Source organism: Lepidochelys kempii, chromosome 3 (assembly GCF_965140285.1).
Source record: "Lepidochelys kempii isolate rLepKem1 chromosome 3, rLepKem1.hap1, whole genome shotgun sequence".
NCBI lineage: Eukaryota > Metazoa > Chordata > Testudines > Cheloniidae > Lepidochelys > Lepidochelys kempii.
The window spans coordinates 77,621,041-77,639,519 of NC_136382.1; the positions used below are offsets into that span (position 1 = coordinate 77,621,041).

Below are 18,479 nucleotides of genomic sequence, written 5' to 3' on the forward strand. Positions count from 1 at the left end.
CATATCTGACTTTCACTACTGAAATGCTGATAGTGACTAAAGCATGATAGTTGTTTTCATAAGAATGAGTGCTACGTGTTGATGGCTAATTTGGCCATTGAAAACGTATTTTGTATGATAGTGGGTAAAAGTGTTCGACAGGACAACTCAGAAGGGACCTTTTAACTTACTATTTTTCTGAAAAATAACTCTCTGCTATAGAAAATATCTTCTCCCTTTCATACACTTAAAGAATTGCTGATATCAGGTAAAGCAGAAATAGCAAATATTTATCCTCACATCAGGAAAGGTTTACAGAACCAGAAAGCAGTTTAGATTTTTTTTTAAATGCATTTTCTACCTGATAAGCCTTGTGACTGATGCCATATACTAATGGATTTGCTCTCATCCGTACATAAAGATAAGTGTAACTTATCCACTTTACTGCTTCCTCCACATTAGTTACTGTTCCAAGAGCAACCTGTAAGTAGGAAGAGAGACAAAAATTGAACTTACATATTAGAGGAAAACACAAGCATTAAGTTCATAATATACTGAATTCAGACCATTAGCAGTAGATTAGAGAAAGTGTCTGTAGCTTTCCATTTAAAATATACTAAAAATAATAATCATATAACAATCTCTTCTGAACCACCTATATATCTGCATTTCTAAAGCATGAATCATCATGGTACCTTTTTTCACAGTAGGTTTCAGATATCTGAGCACCTAAATGATCTTTTAATGTAAAAATTATAAACAGTAGAAAAGATCACGCAATACAGGCTTCTACTACAAGGAATCTGTAATTCTTCTATGAACAAGACTCATGTGAAATTCATATTTTAAACTTTTTAAGCCATGTAAACCTACTTTCCTGTCTGAGTTTAAGTGAGATGTTTGCAACCTGATTAAAATTGATAATTTTTCAATTATATCCTCATATGTGTTTAAGAAGCCATATTATAAGGGAAAATGTCCTGAAATTGTGGAAATAAGATTAATATAAATATTTTTCAAATCAAACAACATTGGCACACCAGGCTTTTTACCATGTCTTCATATATTGTCATCACTTTAAAAATAGGTTTCACCTGACTTTTATCTTTGAAGATTCACATACACATGGTCACTAGCCAGAGCAAGGCACTCACCCTGGGTGGCAACTTCCGGGGGTGCCATACCGCTGGGTGTTTTGTTTTGCTTTGCTATGACTGGACAGCCTTTTTTTTAAAAAAAATATTGTTATTTTTTGCTCTGCTGATTGGCCAGCTTATTTATTTATTTATTTGGCCCGGTCACCAGTGTGGAGTGAAGAGGGATTGCAAAAACGTTTTTCATCCCAGCCAGCAAAATGGCTAGGGCTGCCCCTGACTTTAGCACACAGCTGTGGTATCAGAATGTAACTGAAATTTGAGTGGGTGATTTATTTCTGTAGACTATTAATGCAACCATATTGAAACAATATTTCACTCAGGAATCTTTTTGTAAGTTAGTGGTATTTCATCATCAAATTGATTGACACATTACGTATTTACTTTTTTAAAAAGGCGACTTCAGTTATATTCTCTATCAGTTCTAGTCACAAAAGGCAACAATTATTTTTGTTTTTATTCTAACTTTGCTGTGAGAATTCAAGATTTCCATTATACTACTCAAACAAAATATACACTTTTGCTTTGTTTCTCTCCATATTGTTTGGCAAACTCCTTAACAATGACTAATGTTAAAACATCAATTTGCTTTTACAGTCTGTCTCTCACATAAATCCTTTAAATTTACTTGAAAAAAAGCACACACAATGGTAAGCAATTTCAAATTCTCAGATCTACAGATCTATATGTTAATAGGGAAATTCATTATTATGAAATATGAAACAAACAAAAACCCCAACCTTACACTAAAAATATTACTGAAATCCCAAAACTACTGTTAGTTAAACCAGTTTAAATCTGGAGTAACCCCTTTTGATTTCAATAACGAATCTTCATACTTAAATCTCAGCTAGGGCTATGCTTCATAAGATTGGATTGTTTCCCAATAGGATAGAAATGGACACCAAATAAGTAATATTTTGATAAGTGCATATACTCATGGGACACTGAACGGGTTAAGAATGCACACTTATCCTAAGCTACTTTAACTCAGTTGAAAGGGAGGGAAGACATCTTATCTCGTGCATAAGCTTATTCTCAATTTGCTGCCCAAACTTATTTGTTCATTTGATTTCTCCCCATAACTCAATAAACCCCTTTCTGGTACATACCCTGAAGTAGCATACTGACATCTTTCAATAATACAAAACCCCTCCTGAAAATATCTAATTTTGAAACATCAAGGCATAAAGCTCCTATCCTGGAAGATAGCAAAGTCTTACACGAGTCAAAAACAAACCACTGTTTCTACCTCATTCATTTTAATTACTCATTTTGCATTTAGATTTGTTCAAAATTAAATATTTCCATAGTTAAACGCAAAGCTAAGGAGGAAGATAGTAAGAATGTGTAGTGTAGATGGGTTGCAGATGAAATCTATAAATGTTTGTAAGGCTTCAAAACCTATTAATGCTCATCATTCTTTTAAGGACTGTACTCTAAATGCCATATGGAGAAAACAGTGAAAGCTACTTCTGAATATTTGCTGCCATCTAGTGACCACCTAAAGTTCTTGTGGATTGTTGGATAAGGTCAATAAAGGCTAACAACAAAGAACTTTCTACTGCAAACTTAAGAGTAATTATGAAACAAATGGTCTATACAATGAGAAGGCAGCTTCTGATAGGTTTGGAAATTTAGGACTGGTAAGTGGAGTGAAAAGACTAATAAAGGTGTTTTCATATTTAACAACGTCAGAAACAAAATTCTAAATTGTTGTATTTAACATAGTCTTAGTACAGCAGTTTTAATTTTTTAACTCTTTAAACAGTTACTTGGCTGTTATAAGAAAAAACACTGGGCCTTACAAAATACATATCATGTTGAAACTGAACTGCCTGATTGCACCTTTATATCTGATGGATAGACAACTAATAATTACATTGCTCACATAAATAATTGTGACTGCAAACTGTGCCTGAAAAATGAAAGGCTGAGTTTTAAAAATTCAGCTCACAATGTGTATTAGAGTGAAAATGGAGGTTATTTAAGTAGTCAGTGTAAGAATTTTTCAACTAATCAGTCAAGGGCTTATGCCAGTACAACTGTGACTTTGAAAAAAAATTATAACAGCAATAATAAATAGTTTTAATTTTAAAAAGCCCTATGCAAAGAGCTTAGCGAGGTGAGCAGCAATTCAGAATACAGTTTAATTTTCCAGTTTTAGTTTAAACAAGTCAATATTAATAACAGTACATCATCTGTAAAAATGTTTTTACATAATTATGTATATTTTCATTTAATTATGTAAAAACATTTTTACAGAAGTGATCTTTCACAGGACTCAGCAGATTGGCCCTGAGGCTGATTTCTCTTTATAAATATGGCACAATCAGAAATACATTGAGATTTGAAAGGAGAAACTGTCCTACCCCAGTAAAGAGAAGGAAGCTGTATCATTCTTCAGTAAAGGTAAAGAACTTGAGTAAAAGGTAAAGACACACAGAAGAGGGCTAATTTGACTGAATAAATCTGAACTATAGAAGCATTATATTAAAGTTCAGGAATATAGTAGATTTTTATTTTGTAAATACGGTAAGAACTATTTTTCTTATCATTTCTTTGAATCCCCTATACAAAGATCAAATAAAGTCAACCTATCAATTTGCTATCTTTTAAACATAGTCTCTTTGCTAGAGCTAAAAAACAAAAGCTCAATAAATCCTATCAGAATCAAATTCTCTTTAATTCTTCACTTTTCCATGCTAAATAATCTCAGGCTTGGTCATTTCCTCTGAAATGTAAGATCCACTACTGCTGAACTTTTCTGGACCTATTCTATCTCAGTTAGATTCTTCCTAAATAGCTTGTCTATACTCATCTCATTGTCCCTAAAAAAACCTGTGAATCTTGCTAGCACTGGTGCAACTTTACAGAGTTAGCAATGGGGCAGAGGGAGGGAGAGACTCTTGTATAGAGAAGGTGCCGGTGGCCATCAACTCTTCAAGCCACCATATCTTCTAGACTCGCTCTAAAAGGAATTAGACAACTTGTGGTACCATGCTGGTGACCGCTCTATAAAACCACTCCCATTGTTTCTGCCACAGTCAATAGCTGGGAGATTCTGGGGGAAAAAACCCAGAGTAGATACAGCCTATTTGAGGTGATCAAAACTGAACACACTACCTCAGATGATGGTGTGTCACTGTTCAGTGTAATGGTCTCCCATTTGCATTTTATTTTATTTTTTCCTCTGAAGTGTTTTTGGCCTATTGGAGACATCTTCTGCTACTTATGGTGATTCCTACAACTCTGCAAGCTTATATCTAATCAGTATATATGCAAAGAGCTAATCAGTATAAGGCTATTGCTGAACTCAAAGAGATAAACGATCAGGTTGCCATCTAGAAAAACAATAGACTAGTGTAACTGGTTTGACTTACTATTGATTTTCTGTAATCACGTGAACACCAACCTTTCCTGTCTTGTCATTATAGTAGGATAAATCATGTCTTGCATATCAGAGGCCATAAAAAAAATGGTTGTTTCATGGTCTTGTCAATGCCCTACTTTGGCTTTTCAGCATTTTCAGTTAACCTACAGAATTGCTACTTGCACTAAAATGTTCATAAACAATCATTAGCATACTTCTCAATAGATTCCTAGCTGGTTTAGCTGCACTGAAGCCAGTGGAATTTCATTAACATGCACCAGCTGGGGATCTGGCCTTTAAAGTACAATTTACAATTACATTACAATACATTTGGTCTTTTAAAAAAATAATCAGACTTTAAAAAATTCATTCTACTCCTTTGCTTATTTATGTGGTGGACCAATAATTAAGAGATTCTCTAATTTAGTGTTGCAGCATATCACAACTTCTTAGGTTTTTTAACTGTTTAAGTCACATCATATTTATTATTCATTATTATTTTTATTATTGTAGCACCCAAGAGCCTCCACCTTGGACCAGGATCCCATTGTGCTAGGTGCTGTACAAACACAGAACAAAAAGGTAGTCATGCGTGTTTATTATTTTGGGAATTTTGCATACAAAATATTCCTTTCTCCACTAGTTTGCCAGTTTTCTTTCTCCCCTCTCACTCTCAGTTTTTAACTTAGTGCAATAAAAATTACTATATTTCAGCATATTGCGTATTCTCTAAATTTTTTTATGATCTGGTCAGCCTGACTGACTACTAAAGTATATGTATTATGTGATTCAGATGTATTACGTGATCCTGCTCGTGTTGTTAACATCTCTGACTTTATAATGCATTGCTTTACATTTCATACTGAAGGTAACTGTGTGATCTATGATATTGTCTTTGCTATGGATAAAAAAGCCGTAGCGTTTTTACAGAATACCATTTAAGTATTCAGTTACTGTTAAGGATCATTTCAATTTCCATTGCGTCCACCTTTGGGCCAAGGATGCATTTCATTCATGTTTGAGGACATTAAATTATGCTACTGAACACTTGTGAAATACATGCCTATTTAGAAAAAATATTATCATATTCCTCTATGTTATATATCTGCAGCCACAATATTATAGATTACTTACAATTCTTCATAAACAGGCTAACTTTGTTATGGATGTTAGTCTTACTAATAAAATGAAATACTTGCACTCCATTTTTTAAAATTTAAGTATGTTGATGCCTAGCAGTTACTCCAAAAGAGTACTATTCCAACATTACAGAGCACTTTCTCCCTCATCTGTCTTGCTTTTAAATACTCCTTTTCCTTAGGACTCTTCTGCATGAGGATTAAGTGCCCATTTGGATACATACCAGCTCCGCTGGTACTATGGAATGATATTTACCTTTCCAAGTCTTCTGTAATTAGTTTTGTTTGATGGTGTCTAAGCTAATGAAATGTAGATAATTTATTATTAAATGGAAGAAAAACAAATAATAATGCTACATTAAAGCATCACAGTTAAAATCACAAAGCCAGAAAATGCAAAAGTTAGGGTTCCAAAACAATGCTAACGGCACATTTGTTTGATAACAGACAGCTGCAGCAAGTCTGGGTTAGCAGAAGCTTGGTACATTGATTTGTTATGTGTTTGTATAATGCCTAGCACAATGAAGTCCTGATTTAACTAGAGCCTTTGGATGTTACACTAGAATATAATAAATCATAATAAATGGTAGGTACTAGCTTCGTCTTTGCAATGAACAAAACAAACATTTAAAATGTAAACTGAATTTTCAGAATATTCTAGAATACAGCAAAACAGCAAACAAAAATGAGAATGTCCCTAAAATGATGTTTACCTATCCTTGATATGAAGCTAGATGTTTACCTAGGTCTGATTTTAAAAGTGCAAATTAATTAAAAAAAAAATGGACTTTTGCCCTTCTTTTCTTTACCCTATAAAGAAGGCCTGCAAAAATTAATCCTCCTCTCCCTCAAAAAGAGATATGATTTCTGCTTGCTCTGACAACATCAGGTATGGTTTTTCGTTTTGCTGAAAAAGCAAAAGTATCCTTGTGATATTATACCTTAATTGAAGAGGTAAGGTGTTGATTCTCTAATAAAACTCCTCTTTCTCCAAAATATTAGTCAGTCACTGGAATTAAATAGACATTAAGAAAAAGAAATAAAACCCAGAATTTTAGACATTCTAACTGAAGGTCCCGTTCTTCCTGAATTATTCTAAATGCTTGTGATGCTATCATTTGACTCGTTCACCACTCGTCCTGGGACAGAGAAAACCTGAATTTATAATGTAAAAATAAAGTGGAAAAATAAATACTTTTTGGGAAGGGGAAAAAATAGTAAAAAAATAATATCACCCTTTCAGGCCTTCTTCATAAATCGTAAGAAACAAATAAAAGGCATAAACCCAATATTTTCCGATGAAATCTTTCAGGATTTTGCTGTATGTTTTTCCAATGAAAATACGTACACTATCCCTAACACAAATTGTCCTAGCAGAGTTGTGAGCATTATCTCCTATGTTAATCCAAGCCCTCTGAGCAGCCCAAGAACATGGAGAAGTCACAACAGGGCTAGGGCTCTTCTAAAAATCTTAACAGATGGCAAACAGCGATGCTCAGAAGTGATTGTTTTTCCAATTAAAAAGATTATAGTTAAAAAAAGTTTTCCCATGCCAAGCAAAATCACTAATCCCCAGTGAACACTATGTTGAAGCAAAGTTTCAAACTTAAAGGGACAATTGGTGGCACTAAAGCTCTCTTTATACCAGTTGATGATCTGGCCCCCACTGTTTCTTCATTAGCTCTATTTACTAGAGTACAGCTAGATTTTTTTGAATTAAACATGTATTATTTAACTCATCCATGGATGAATTAAAAAGGAAAATCAATTGCAGCACAAACTAAACATGTACAATTTCATCTAAAAAAGCCAATAGTTAGGAAGTTATGAATGTGAAAACAGCATTATAAGAGATCATTTTGCAACTTCTGCTGTTGTAGGCTCTAGCAGGCACCAGTTGATATGTTATTGTTCTGATTTATTAGCTCACCTTCCTTTGAATCAAGATCTTTATATAGTTTTACATAACTTCATCACATGTTTTCAGGATATTATGGATTTTCATTGGATCAGAACTGGGGTTCTCAAACTTCATTGCACCGTGCCCCTTTCTTACAGCAAAAAATACTACACAACCCCAGGTGGGGGGCTAAGCCCAAGCCCTGCCGCCCCAGGCTGAAGCCCTTCAACTTCAGCCCTTGGCAGTGGGGGTCGGGCTTTGGCTTTGGCCTTGGCCCCAGCAAGTCTAACGCCAGCCCTGGCAACCCCATTAAAATGGGGTCACGACCCACTTTGGGGTCCTGACCCACAGTTTGAGAACCGCTGGATCAGAACCATTGACCGGCCTAAGAATTATTTCAGTTACCATGTCTGGATATGTTTTTTGGAGGTGGTTGCATGCATTCAAAAATCTTTATCATCATCCAGAGCCCTAATTTGTATGTTTTGATAAATAAATATATAACGTGTGTGTGTGGAGTCTGGGTAGGAGGGCACTCATTCATTTTGCAACAGTCCCAATTGCCAGCACGTATCTAAGATTTTAAAGTTCAGCTGGACAAGTTCTGCCTGCTTTATATTTTAAAAAATAATCATCATCATCATTTGATTTAATAGGGAAAAAAACTAACTATAATTAACATTGCTCTGTTCCATAAATGCTAATTAGCAATAGTGTGTTATGTATTTAAATAAAAATTCCTATATAATCTTATAAAATTATATCAACTAAAAATAGTATCTCTAGAAAATAAGATGGGGAGAGACTTAAATGGTGTTATCAATTACCTTCATTCGATTCCATCAAAAGGGTCCTCCTACATCCATCACAGTTAAAGATTTATATCATAGCTGTACAATACATTAATTAGTGATTGTCCTGGAAGAACTGTGCATCTGTCAATGTGATTTACAATCTTCTACCTTCTTCCTCACCTCCACCAGTAATTACTATCTCTACTAGAATATATGAGTCATGACATCAGCCACATTAACACTGGCATTAGCAGCTAAACTGGCATATCCTATATGTTGTGCTACTCCAAGTAACAGTTTTGTGAACTTCTCCAGGGGCAAAAGGACTCACAAATCACTTCTCATATAGGCTTTTGAAAACACCAATTCCACACCTAAGTTTTCCAGAGTTGTTCATTGAAACTGAAAGTCTTGTCTGGCAAGGAGGAAGAAAAAAGTTTGGGGCTCCTTTAAGCATCTCTTCTAAATTAGGGTTACATGGGACTTACCTGAGTGGAACCAAAGGTGGAACAGGAAGTGGCTGGATCAGGTGGAGGCAGTGAGCCACCACGTGCACTGGTCAAGAGGAGAGAATTTATACCCATGCACTCTGGAAGGAACCCTCTCTCTCATTAATCATAGATCAGCAACACCCACCCTCCAACCATGGAATCAGAGTAAGACTGCGTTTTTATGATCTGTTGTGGGCATTGCACTAGTCATCATTTTTCTTTCAGGGCTGGGAAAGAATTTTTCCCTCACTGCCAAATTGGCTGAAATGGGGTGAGCTTTTCACTTTGCCCACAGGTCAGGGATCCAGTGGGGTAGGTAAGGAGGTTAAGCCAAGATGCCACAATTTAGCAGGTACCAGGTGTCCAGTGCAGTACTTGTTAACAGAGATGATACAGTTCCCTAACAAACAGCAGTTGGATGGAGATTTAGGAGAAGTCATCCACTGAAGAATCATAGAATATCAGGGTTGGAAGGGACCCCAGAAGGTCATCTAGTCCAACCCCCTGCTCGAAGCAGGACCAATTCCCAGTTAAATCATCCCAGCCAGAGCTTTGTCAAGCCTGACCTTAAAAACCTCTAAGGAAGGAGATTCTACCACCTCCCTAGGTAACGCATTCCAGTGTTTCACCAACCTCTTAGTGAAAAAGTTTTTCCTAATATCCAATCTAAACCTCCCCCACTGCAACTTGAGACCATTACTCCTCGTTCTGTCGTTCTGTCAGAAGCTGGTAAAAGGAGGGTTGGAGCTCCTAAAGTCAGACAACAGGGAGACAACCCACCCTCCTTTTTTCCCGTTTCTCTTAATCCTCCCATGAAAGGAAGGTGGAGGGGTCCCAGCAACAGGCTTGGAGCAGGTTAGAAAAGGGAAGAGTTGACAGCAGCCCTCACAAATAAGTGGAAATGATTGAGAAAAGCCTGTACAATTTCTTCTCGAGTATTCACAAATAAGTTAAATGAGGAGAGTTGAGGCCTAATTAAACTACATCCATTGCTGGTTGTGGAAAAAAGGCAAAGCTTCATTAATAAAGTCTTTGCATAATGCTTCAAGACAGGAAAAATACATTAACATAGCTCCCCATACATTAAAAAGGTAGATTCTAGAAAGACAAATGCACAACCAGCTACACTTTTATGGTAAGTTCATACCAGAAAACTTGCTTAAAAACAGGCAATACAATTGTCTGTTTCTTTAAAATCACAAAGATAGAAAATTACTATTACTTACATTAGAAAACTTGAAGTGGTTTTGGCAATAACTTGTGGCAATAACCATTATGCCCCAATGTTGGTGTTAAAACAGCTCTATAAAGACGGACACTTCTCCGCTCTTAGGCCATTCATGATTAAAAATTGCAGTAACTCTGATTTTGTAATTTACCACAATTTCTAGGAAAACAGAGCACTTAGGGGGAACCCATCACTCCTCTAGAAATCAGAAGACTCTTGGCCAAAAAGTTTTGTCAGAAATTTCTCCAAGTTCTCTTTCCAACCGCTCAATCATATATAATTTATGTTTTGTTATTTTAATATTATCTCTACCCCAGAAAAGATCGTAGGTAGCCTAATTAATTATTAAAAATACTTTTTATAGTTAAATAGATGAATAAATGCTTAACAGATATAAAAATCTTGGCTAAAATCCTAGTTTTTCAGTCATAGGATTATCCATACCTACTCAATTGAACTTTTTATTGGCATGTAGTATTCAGATATTATAAGGCAAGACAGCTGCTTGATAGGATTTCTTCAACTCAAAAAGGAGTTACCTCCCCCTTTTGTTCAAAGGACAGTAGTCAGACAACAGCTGGGTATGAGAGCTGGAAACTTTCAAGCCCTTTATTAGTTGGATCAATCTTCTGTTACATATTACAGCTATTTAATTTTGCACTGTTTTCTTTCTGACAGAGACACAAAACAGGGTTGTCTCCTTTCATGGATTTTTTGCCTTTTCTGCACAACAACCAATTAGCTTGATCACTGAAACCTTAGTGTGCTGTGGAACACTCAAAACCCCTTAACTTATGGATATGAAGCATTCCATATCTCCATATCGTCTAAATTAAATCAAAGAGTAAGGTATAGGTTTAGACTGTGGTTTTCAAAGCCAAGTGAGGGTATATTTTAATGGAAATTGTGTATCAAAATGCACAGAGATATAAGAATTACCATAGTGGGTAAGACGTATAGTCCATTTAGTTCACTATCATGTCTCTGACACTGGATAGTACCAGATGCTTCACAGGAAGGCACAAGAAACTGTAGAAGAAGCAGATATGTGGTAACCTGCCATTGATGAAGATCTCATTCTGATCCAATTGTTAGAGATTGGTTTAAACCCTGAAACATGAGATTTTATCATCCTTCCATTATTCTTTTCTTGCATTATGAAACAGGGAGAACATCTGATATATATTTTTATCATGTTTCCTCTTACTCATCTCCTTTCTAAGGTAAACAATCCCAATCTTTCCAGCCATCACATGAGAGTTTTTCCCCACTTAATCATATTCCTTCCCTCCTCTGAATCCCACTTTATTTCTGCAATATCCTTTTTGAGATGGGATGATCAGTATTGTGCACAATGTTCCATATGAGTCTGCATCTTTGATATATTTTTATAATACTGTACTACACTATACTTTTTTTCTATATTGTTCTCCATTTTTTTCTGTATTGCATCCTGGATACTCTTTTTAACCAAACCTGCACATTGAGCTTAGGTATTAACGGAGTGGATCACAGTGATGCCCAGATCTCTTTCCTGTATTTTAGTACAGTTAATTTAGAACCCTGTAAGGTTTATGATTACTACAAAATTTCCCCTCCACTTTGCAATACGTTGTATTTATCAACATTGGATTTCATCTGCTATCATGTAGACCATTCTGCTACCTTGATTAAGTCCTTCTGAAGTTCCTCATAGTATTTTCTGGACTTGACTATCTTAATAACTTTGTTATGGCCTAGTTGGCTTTGAAAATTTCAACATTAGCTAAATCACTTTATGGTATACACCCTATCACTCTAGAAACTGCGGTTTTAAAGTGGAGCCTAGTAGCTTCACTTATTTGAAATTTTTACCCCAGAATACAAAAGAAATAGAGAAAATCTATTCACTCAGAACTCAAATTGTTAGGTACTGTTTCCTCAACTCATGAACTGGTGTCAAGAAAAAACTCCACTGCAACTTGTGCTGAGGTGACAGATTTCCAGTAGATCCTGAATAGACAAGATCTCCATTCACATTAAGTTTTGGAATTTTTGCTTCACTGTGCACAGGTCCTCCAGACATGCATACAGGATGTGTTCAAGACAACAAACCTAGTTATGCCAAATATATACAAATGTGGTAATAACACAATGTGACATATGTTAGAAATCAATCAAGGGGCTATTTCTGGTTCAAAGTGCTTGACAAAATGGCTCAGTTTACTTCAAGTCTGCTATTCAGTATTGCTTGAATTTTTTATTTTGGATACTGTGTTACCTGCCCAATTTATTGGAACGTAAGTTAGCTGAGGCACAAATTACTCTGTTAGACATATTGTTTACATTCTTTTGCATGGACAGAGTATTGACTTACTCTTTAAGCCTGGGTTAGAAAGTATCAATAAAAATGCTTGATCTACCTACGCAACAGAAAGACTTGATGGATTCTACAGTATGTTCTTTTCAGAGTTTCATTTCTATTTTACCACAGCTATTAGATTTATAGCTTCACTTCCCCCTTTTCTTTCCTTGACCCTCAATTTTTATTAAAGTATATTAATGACTAACCTTGGTCTTTCAATTGAGAGAGAGAGCGAGCGAGCGAGCGAGCAAGAGAAAGCACTGGAATGGATTACCTAGGGAGGTGGTGGAATCTCCATCCTTAGAGGTTTTAAAGGCCCGACTTGACAAAGCCCTGGCTGGGATGATTTAGTTGGGATTGGTCCTGCCTTGAGCAGGGGGTTGGACTAGATGACCTCCTGAGGTCTCTTCTTACCCAAATCTTCTATGTTTGTATGAAATCTTGGTCGGGGGAAAATGGTGGGAGATTCACAGGCCCCATCTCCTCTTCTTCCCACAAGCAGATCAAAGGTGTATTAGTAGAGGAGTACAGCAGGACTGCTGTCAGCTCTGTAGCAGCAAATGCACGGAACTCAGTGCTCAGAACAGTAGTTGATCCACCAAGCTCCCTCCAGTGCTGTTCTCCCTTTGCGCTACCTCACTTTGGGGGAAAGAGGGATAACAATTGGTCACAGGTGCTTCTTTTTCTAACGCTCATGTCTCTCTCTCCTATTCTGGGGTGTGTGGCAGGAGGGGGTTCTCTCTCCTTTTGCTCCCCAGCCTGTACCAGGTTCCTTGAGGGGCATCACTAAGAGGTGCTCCTGTCCAGAACCCTTTCTACACTCCAAAACCTCCAGATATTTTTTTAACTGTATGGTGGTGTGGGAGAGGGATGGGAAGTACATGTGAACATTTCCACCCTTCCATAGTATTTTATGGCTAATGCTCTTTGAAGTAGCTGAAACCTTTTCAGGCAGGTGCTGAAGCCCTAACTATATATCCTGGACTGTACTGATGTATAAATCTACTTGGGCAGGGATTCTTCCTGCAAACAGGGATTGAAAAGAGTCTCAAACAAGAAATCCAAACCCATCAAAAACTAAGAGACACCAAATCTGGCCATTTCTTCACCCTGACCGTCACACTTCTATGAAAAGTGGTACCAAGGACTAGACCTGCACTTTTCAGAAACCATTACATCTGTTTTAGCTTTATGTTTGGTTTTTAAGTATTACTCATATTTTTTTCTTTTTTATATAACTTGGCCCTCCAATCACAAAACAACAATTACCAAAAAAAAAAAAAAGACTAACATAATGACAAATAATAAAGCAAAAAAATACATAGATAAAAGAGTGAAACATATCTTAAATACCCAAACATCAAGACATAATGTGATCCACTAACAAAGTCATTAAGGCTTTCAGAGTTTCAATAAGTTACTGAAGGGCATTTAAGTTAAATATAACTGTGAATTTCTTTACTTTTATTGGGGAGAAAAAAGTCTAATAAGTGCTTTTGAAAACTGATTTACCCTTCTTGATTTGGAATAGATTTCTGAATGTCCCAGAAAAAAATATTTTTTAATTGGTTACTATGACTAGCCTTTGAAAAATTATATTTTAGTATGATTAAAGCAAAATGCAGTCTGCAAATAACTATGATATTTTCAAAAGAAAATATATTTTCATTTGAGATTTTAATTTAAGCAAACTGATGACTTGCCATTTGTATCAAATCTGTTTCAATTACTACTGTAAAACTAATATCAAAGAGAAAGAACAGGTCAAACCAGAATGTGTGTTACACTTCCTAGCTCCGGTTCAATAAATTAAATATTAGAGTTTTCACAAATAAAGGATAACTTTTACAAAAATCTATTATTTTTTAGAAAATTTCTTGTTAGTTTGTTTTCTGTGTGTGTGTGTGTGTATATATGTATATATATATATATATATTTATTTCATTTTACTTTTATACTTTCCCTTAATTAATACACTTTATACAGAGCATTGGAACAATCCAGTTATGTTAATTAAATTCAGATTCTCCTAAAATAATTCTGTGTAAAAATATAAAAAAAGATTATAGATTCTTCTGTAGCCGGGGCTTATATCTGCTATGTTGACTCTCCATATTTTGACTTGTAATATCTTTAATTACTTTCTTCTGTGCTTGTAGTGCCTTGTGATACTTACCACGCCTGTGCAAAGTGTTACTTATTGTTAATTTCTCTTAAATCAAAATATACACCTGTAAAATCCCTTTATTGGGTGGAGTTTCTATTACTTTATAGATATTTTGAATATATGAATATTGCATTTTTTGTGATTAAAATTTGTCATCTTAAGATAGTTTCTCTTAACAACTTATCAAATATTACCTCTGCATTTAAGTTGTCAGCAAGGCTTTCAAGAAACTGGCTCTCAATTGGGTTCTGCTGAGTAAGCAGAGTCAGGTAATGGCTGAGTTTATCATGTGTTGTAATAATGATGCCTTCTCCAAATTTGTCAAACTGAGGCCGTCCAGCTCGACCAAATATCTGCATGACATCTAAAATTCCAAGGTCAACAAACGAGCCTCTTTTTGCAGCATATATTTGTGTTCCCTGGTTGAGGAAAAGTTAATAAAAATTACCATAAACACACACGAATATAATCCTGATGAGCTGAATACTGAAATTACGCAAATATAGCATGATCTCAAAAGTGTACCTTAACTAATCCTTTCATAATCTGCGATATATTTAAATCTGTACTATACAAACTGGATTCTGACTGGAGAGAATCAGTTTAACGAGATATAAATAACATTTCAAGTCAATCAGACCCCCCACAACAAAGATCTTGCATGCATTTTTACAGGTTTGTTTTAATACACATTCACTTGCAGAGCAGGATAAGCTCTTACCTTAATAATAACAGCATGAGCAGGAAGATTGACACCCCAGGCTAATGTGGCTGTACAAACGAGGACTTTGATATGTCCATGAGAAAACAAGTTCTCAACCAAACTTCTGTCTTGCCGCAGCATTCCTGCATGATGAATACTAAATCCATCTGGAAACAATTCACGTAACTGCTTGTTTCTGGACCTTTGTACCTACAATGGGCAAAGGAAACACATTAATTCAATGAGAACTACAGTACAGGAAGCACCATACTTAAAAAAGGATTCGAATTATCACTATTTCAAGAAGAAGAAAAAAAAAAGATTAGTCAGTACTATTATGAACCATATAAAAACGAACCCTTTCCACTAATGGGGAAATTTAAGTACATACACACACCTGTTTATATACTGTAAGTGAATCAAATTGTTTCCCATAATTACTTGCAAAAGAATTTACTTACTGGGGACCCAGAGAAGACAGATGAGCATTATACTACACTGGCTTCATTTAAGCTCAGATGGCTCAGATTTACCGATTCACAATATAAAAAAATATTTGAAATCCTGAATTTCTCTTTCCTTTTTAACATAAACTCTTTCTATTGGCAAGAATGATTGTTACTTTCCTGCTATTATAAGCATCTTATTACACTTCATTACCAACTGAGACTCTTTATGTTTATCTGTGGATTTCTAGAGCACCTGACACTACAGTTTTTTCAGCACTACATACTGTATAACTAATTTATTTTATGTTCAGTTGTGGCAAATGTCAATTTCTGCTTTATCATTAGATATATTAGTCCCAATTCTGCTGTCTCGCACGCATCATATATCTACCAAGAGCCCATAGAGTTGCACAGTAGGTAAAGCAGAGCAGAATTTGGATCATTACATTGGCATGTTGCCAAACACACACAATAAGTCTCCGCATGCACAGAAATAAATAGGGAGATGGGAAGGAGTGCAATTATGATGGGAGGAGAGGAAAACGAATACTTAATAAAAGCAATTCAGCACATCTACTTTTTTCAGAGTTAATAATTCTGGGTTCTGAGAACTTGTCGGGAAAAATATATTAGGGCTAATGAGAGACTGAAAGGGTGACAAAGCTTCTCAATACCTGAGCTATACTGTCTCAATAGTTTTTATTTATTCATTTGAAGGGAACCAAACTAAGCTTCAAATTGGTGAAGTGTTCACGAGGATTTTTATGTAAGTCAGTAGAAAAATCACATTATGTTATTTAACTTGACTGCTGCATTGCTTAAGAATGTATAAATATGAAACTGAGAATGAATAAATATGAAGCAATGCATTTCATGGGAACTATTCTTTGAAAGTTAGAAAAGGAAAACAAAATATTTTATAAAATACACAAATGCGCAAAAGGCCATTGTATGTAGCAAATCAACCTCCCCAAAAGAAAATCTCTTCATCTGCCTGTTGTCTTAATGTAGGCAAAATGTGAATTTGCTTCTCTGTCAAAGTTGAGAATACTAGAACCAAGGAACTTCCAATCTCTAGTCAAAACTTGAGACACTTTTGCAACCATACAAGGTATAGTGAACAAGAGCAGCTGTTGATATTAAAACAGTTGCCCAACAAGTTTCAGAAAAATCATTGTCCAGCTATACCGAAAGGAGGACAGGAGACTCTTGATATGGATTTAATCAGTCCGGAACTTTATTATTAGATATTTGGGACTACCCAGCAGATAAAAATGTATAATGCAGGTAAATTCATGTTTATTCAAATAACTATTTGGGACTTCCACCCGCGCCCTTCCTCTCCCGCCCTTCATTTTCCATCCAGCTCCCACAGCCAGCCCATGACTGGGACCTTACCATCCACCCCCTTCTTCCCCATAGGAGGGGTAAGATGGGCTATAAGTAACGGGGGGCGGGGTGGCTCCTTACCATACCAATCATAGGACTCCTCCATTCCATTCCTTTAACCAGCACCTCCTTTTTAAGTCCTTTACCAGGCCATTTATCCAGTCATTGGATGCCTTCTCTATGCAGTACCTGCACTGAATATCCACTCAACACTTACAAATGATTGCGACATAATAACTAACCCCTTTTCCTCCTCACCATAGTAAGCCCTCCCTAAAACCAGCTGTAGGGAAGGTGAAAACCCCTTCACTCCACCTAAATGAACATAGTGGTGAGGGAAAATACCTTCCTAACCGCTCTAAAAAGGAGTGACTAGTGCAAAGCCCACAGCAGGTCCTATCCAATCTGATATTCACCATCTTGAGGGGAGGAAGGATGGGTGCTGCCTTGCTAACTGCATGGAGAAAGGGCTTTTAATGCCCAAACCTGCCCCTTTTAAAGTCTTTTGCACTTATGTTCCCAGTGGATGAGTCAGTGTTGCCCACGCTGACCCCCAGGCTCACCTCACCCGTAAAGCAGCAGCAGCTTCTGACCTCCTGCAGCAGCTTCTGACCTCCTGCCTCCCCTCACCCGTGATGCACGGCTACCCTTCCTCTGGAAAGCCTGGATAACATCTCCCCCACTCCAGGTGAGATGCAGTCAAATTAATATTGGGAAAACAATCTATTAATAAGAAAGACCAGGTGCTGATATGCAGTTCTTTTAGATTAGATTAAGAGAAGAGAGAGGCTCTTTATGGAGACCAAAGGAGGAGCATGGGAAGTGTGTTTATGAGGAAAAACAAAAATTAAGAGAAAAGGTTTAATCATTCCAGTATTCCAAATAGCTGAGCATTCTTGAGTATTTTATAATATATTTAAATATTTATTTGCATCCAAAATATACCAAATGCCTTAAAATAAAGTTCTTGAAGAATTTAGTTCTCAGTTTTGTTTATCAGATTTACAATGCTGGCTATCTTAGTGCAACATTAAACAATATTTTTTTAACAGGTACTTAAGAGATTAAATGTATTTTACTGCAAGATTATCAATAGTATGCTACAGAGTTCACAATACACATTTGATATTGTGAAAAACAATAATGATGGCTAGACTCAGACAGTCTACGGCACTGAAAAAATTAAATGATATGTAAAGCACTGGTGGTTTGGAACTACCAGTGCAAAGAGTTCTGTTGTACATAAAAGAAACAAATCAAACAAGTGGTGTTAAAAACAACAACTGCAAATAGGCATCAAAGAGAAAAAACACATGTAATATGCAAAAATATTCAGTGGCTGTAACATATGCAAAATCTCTGTTTGAAG

General features: G+C 36.0%; 1 protein-coding gene across 7 annotated transcripts in view; it reads right to left on the reverse strand.

Moving 5' to 3' along the window:
- The window catches only part of ASCC3 (activating signal cointegrator 1 complex subunit 3), a 508,218-nt gene that overhangs the window by 144,844 nt on the left and 344,895 nt on the right, over window positions 1–18,479 (reverse strand). For 6 of the 7 annotated variants that reach the window (XM_073336864.2, XM_073336863.2, XM_073336867.2 and 3 more), the window contains 3 exons: window positions 15,291–15,482; window positions 14,764–14,988; window positions 341–460 (listed from right to left, as the gene is read on the reverse strand). In XM_073336864.2, the coding sequence (XP_073192965.2) occupies window positions 341–460; window positions 14,764–14,988; window positions 15,291–15,482 (537 nt within the window). Of the gene's footprint in view, window positions 1–340; window positions 461–14,763; window positions 14,989–15,290; window positions 15,483–18,479 lie in introns of those variants that run through there. The other variant, XM_073336871.2, reaches the window with a different exon arrangement.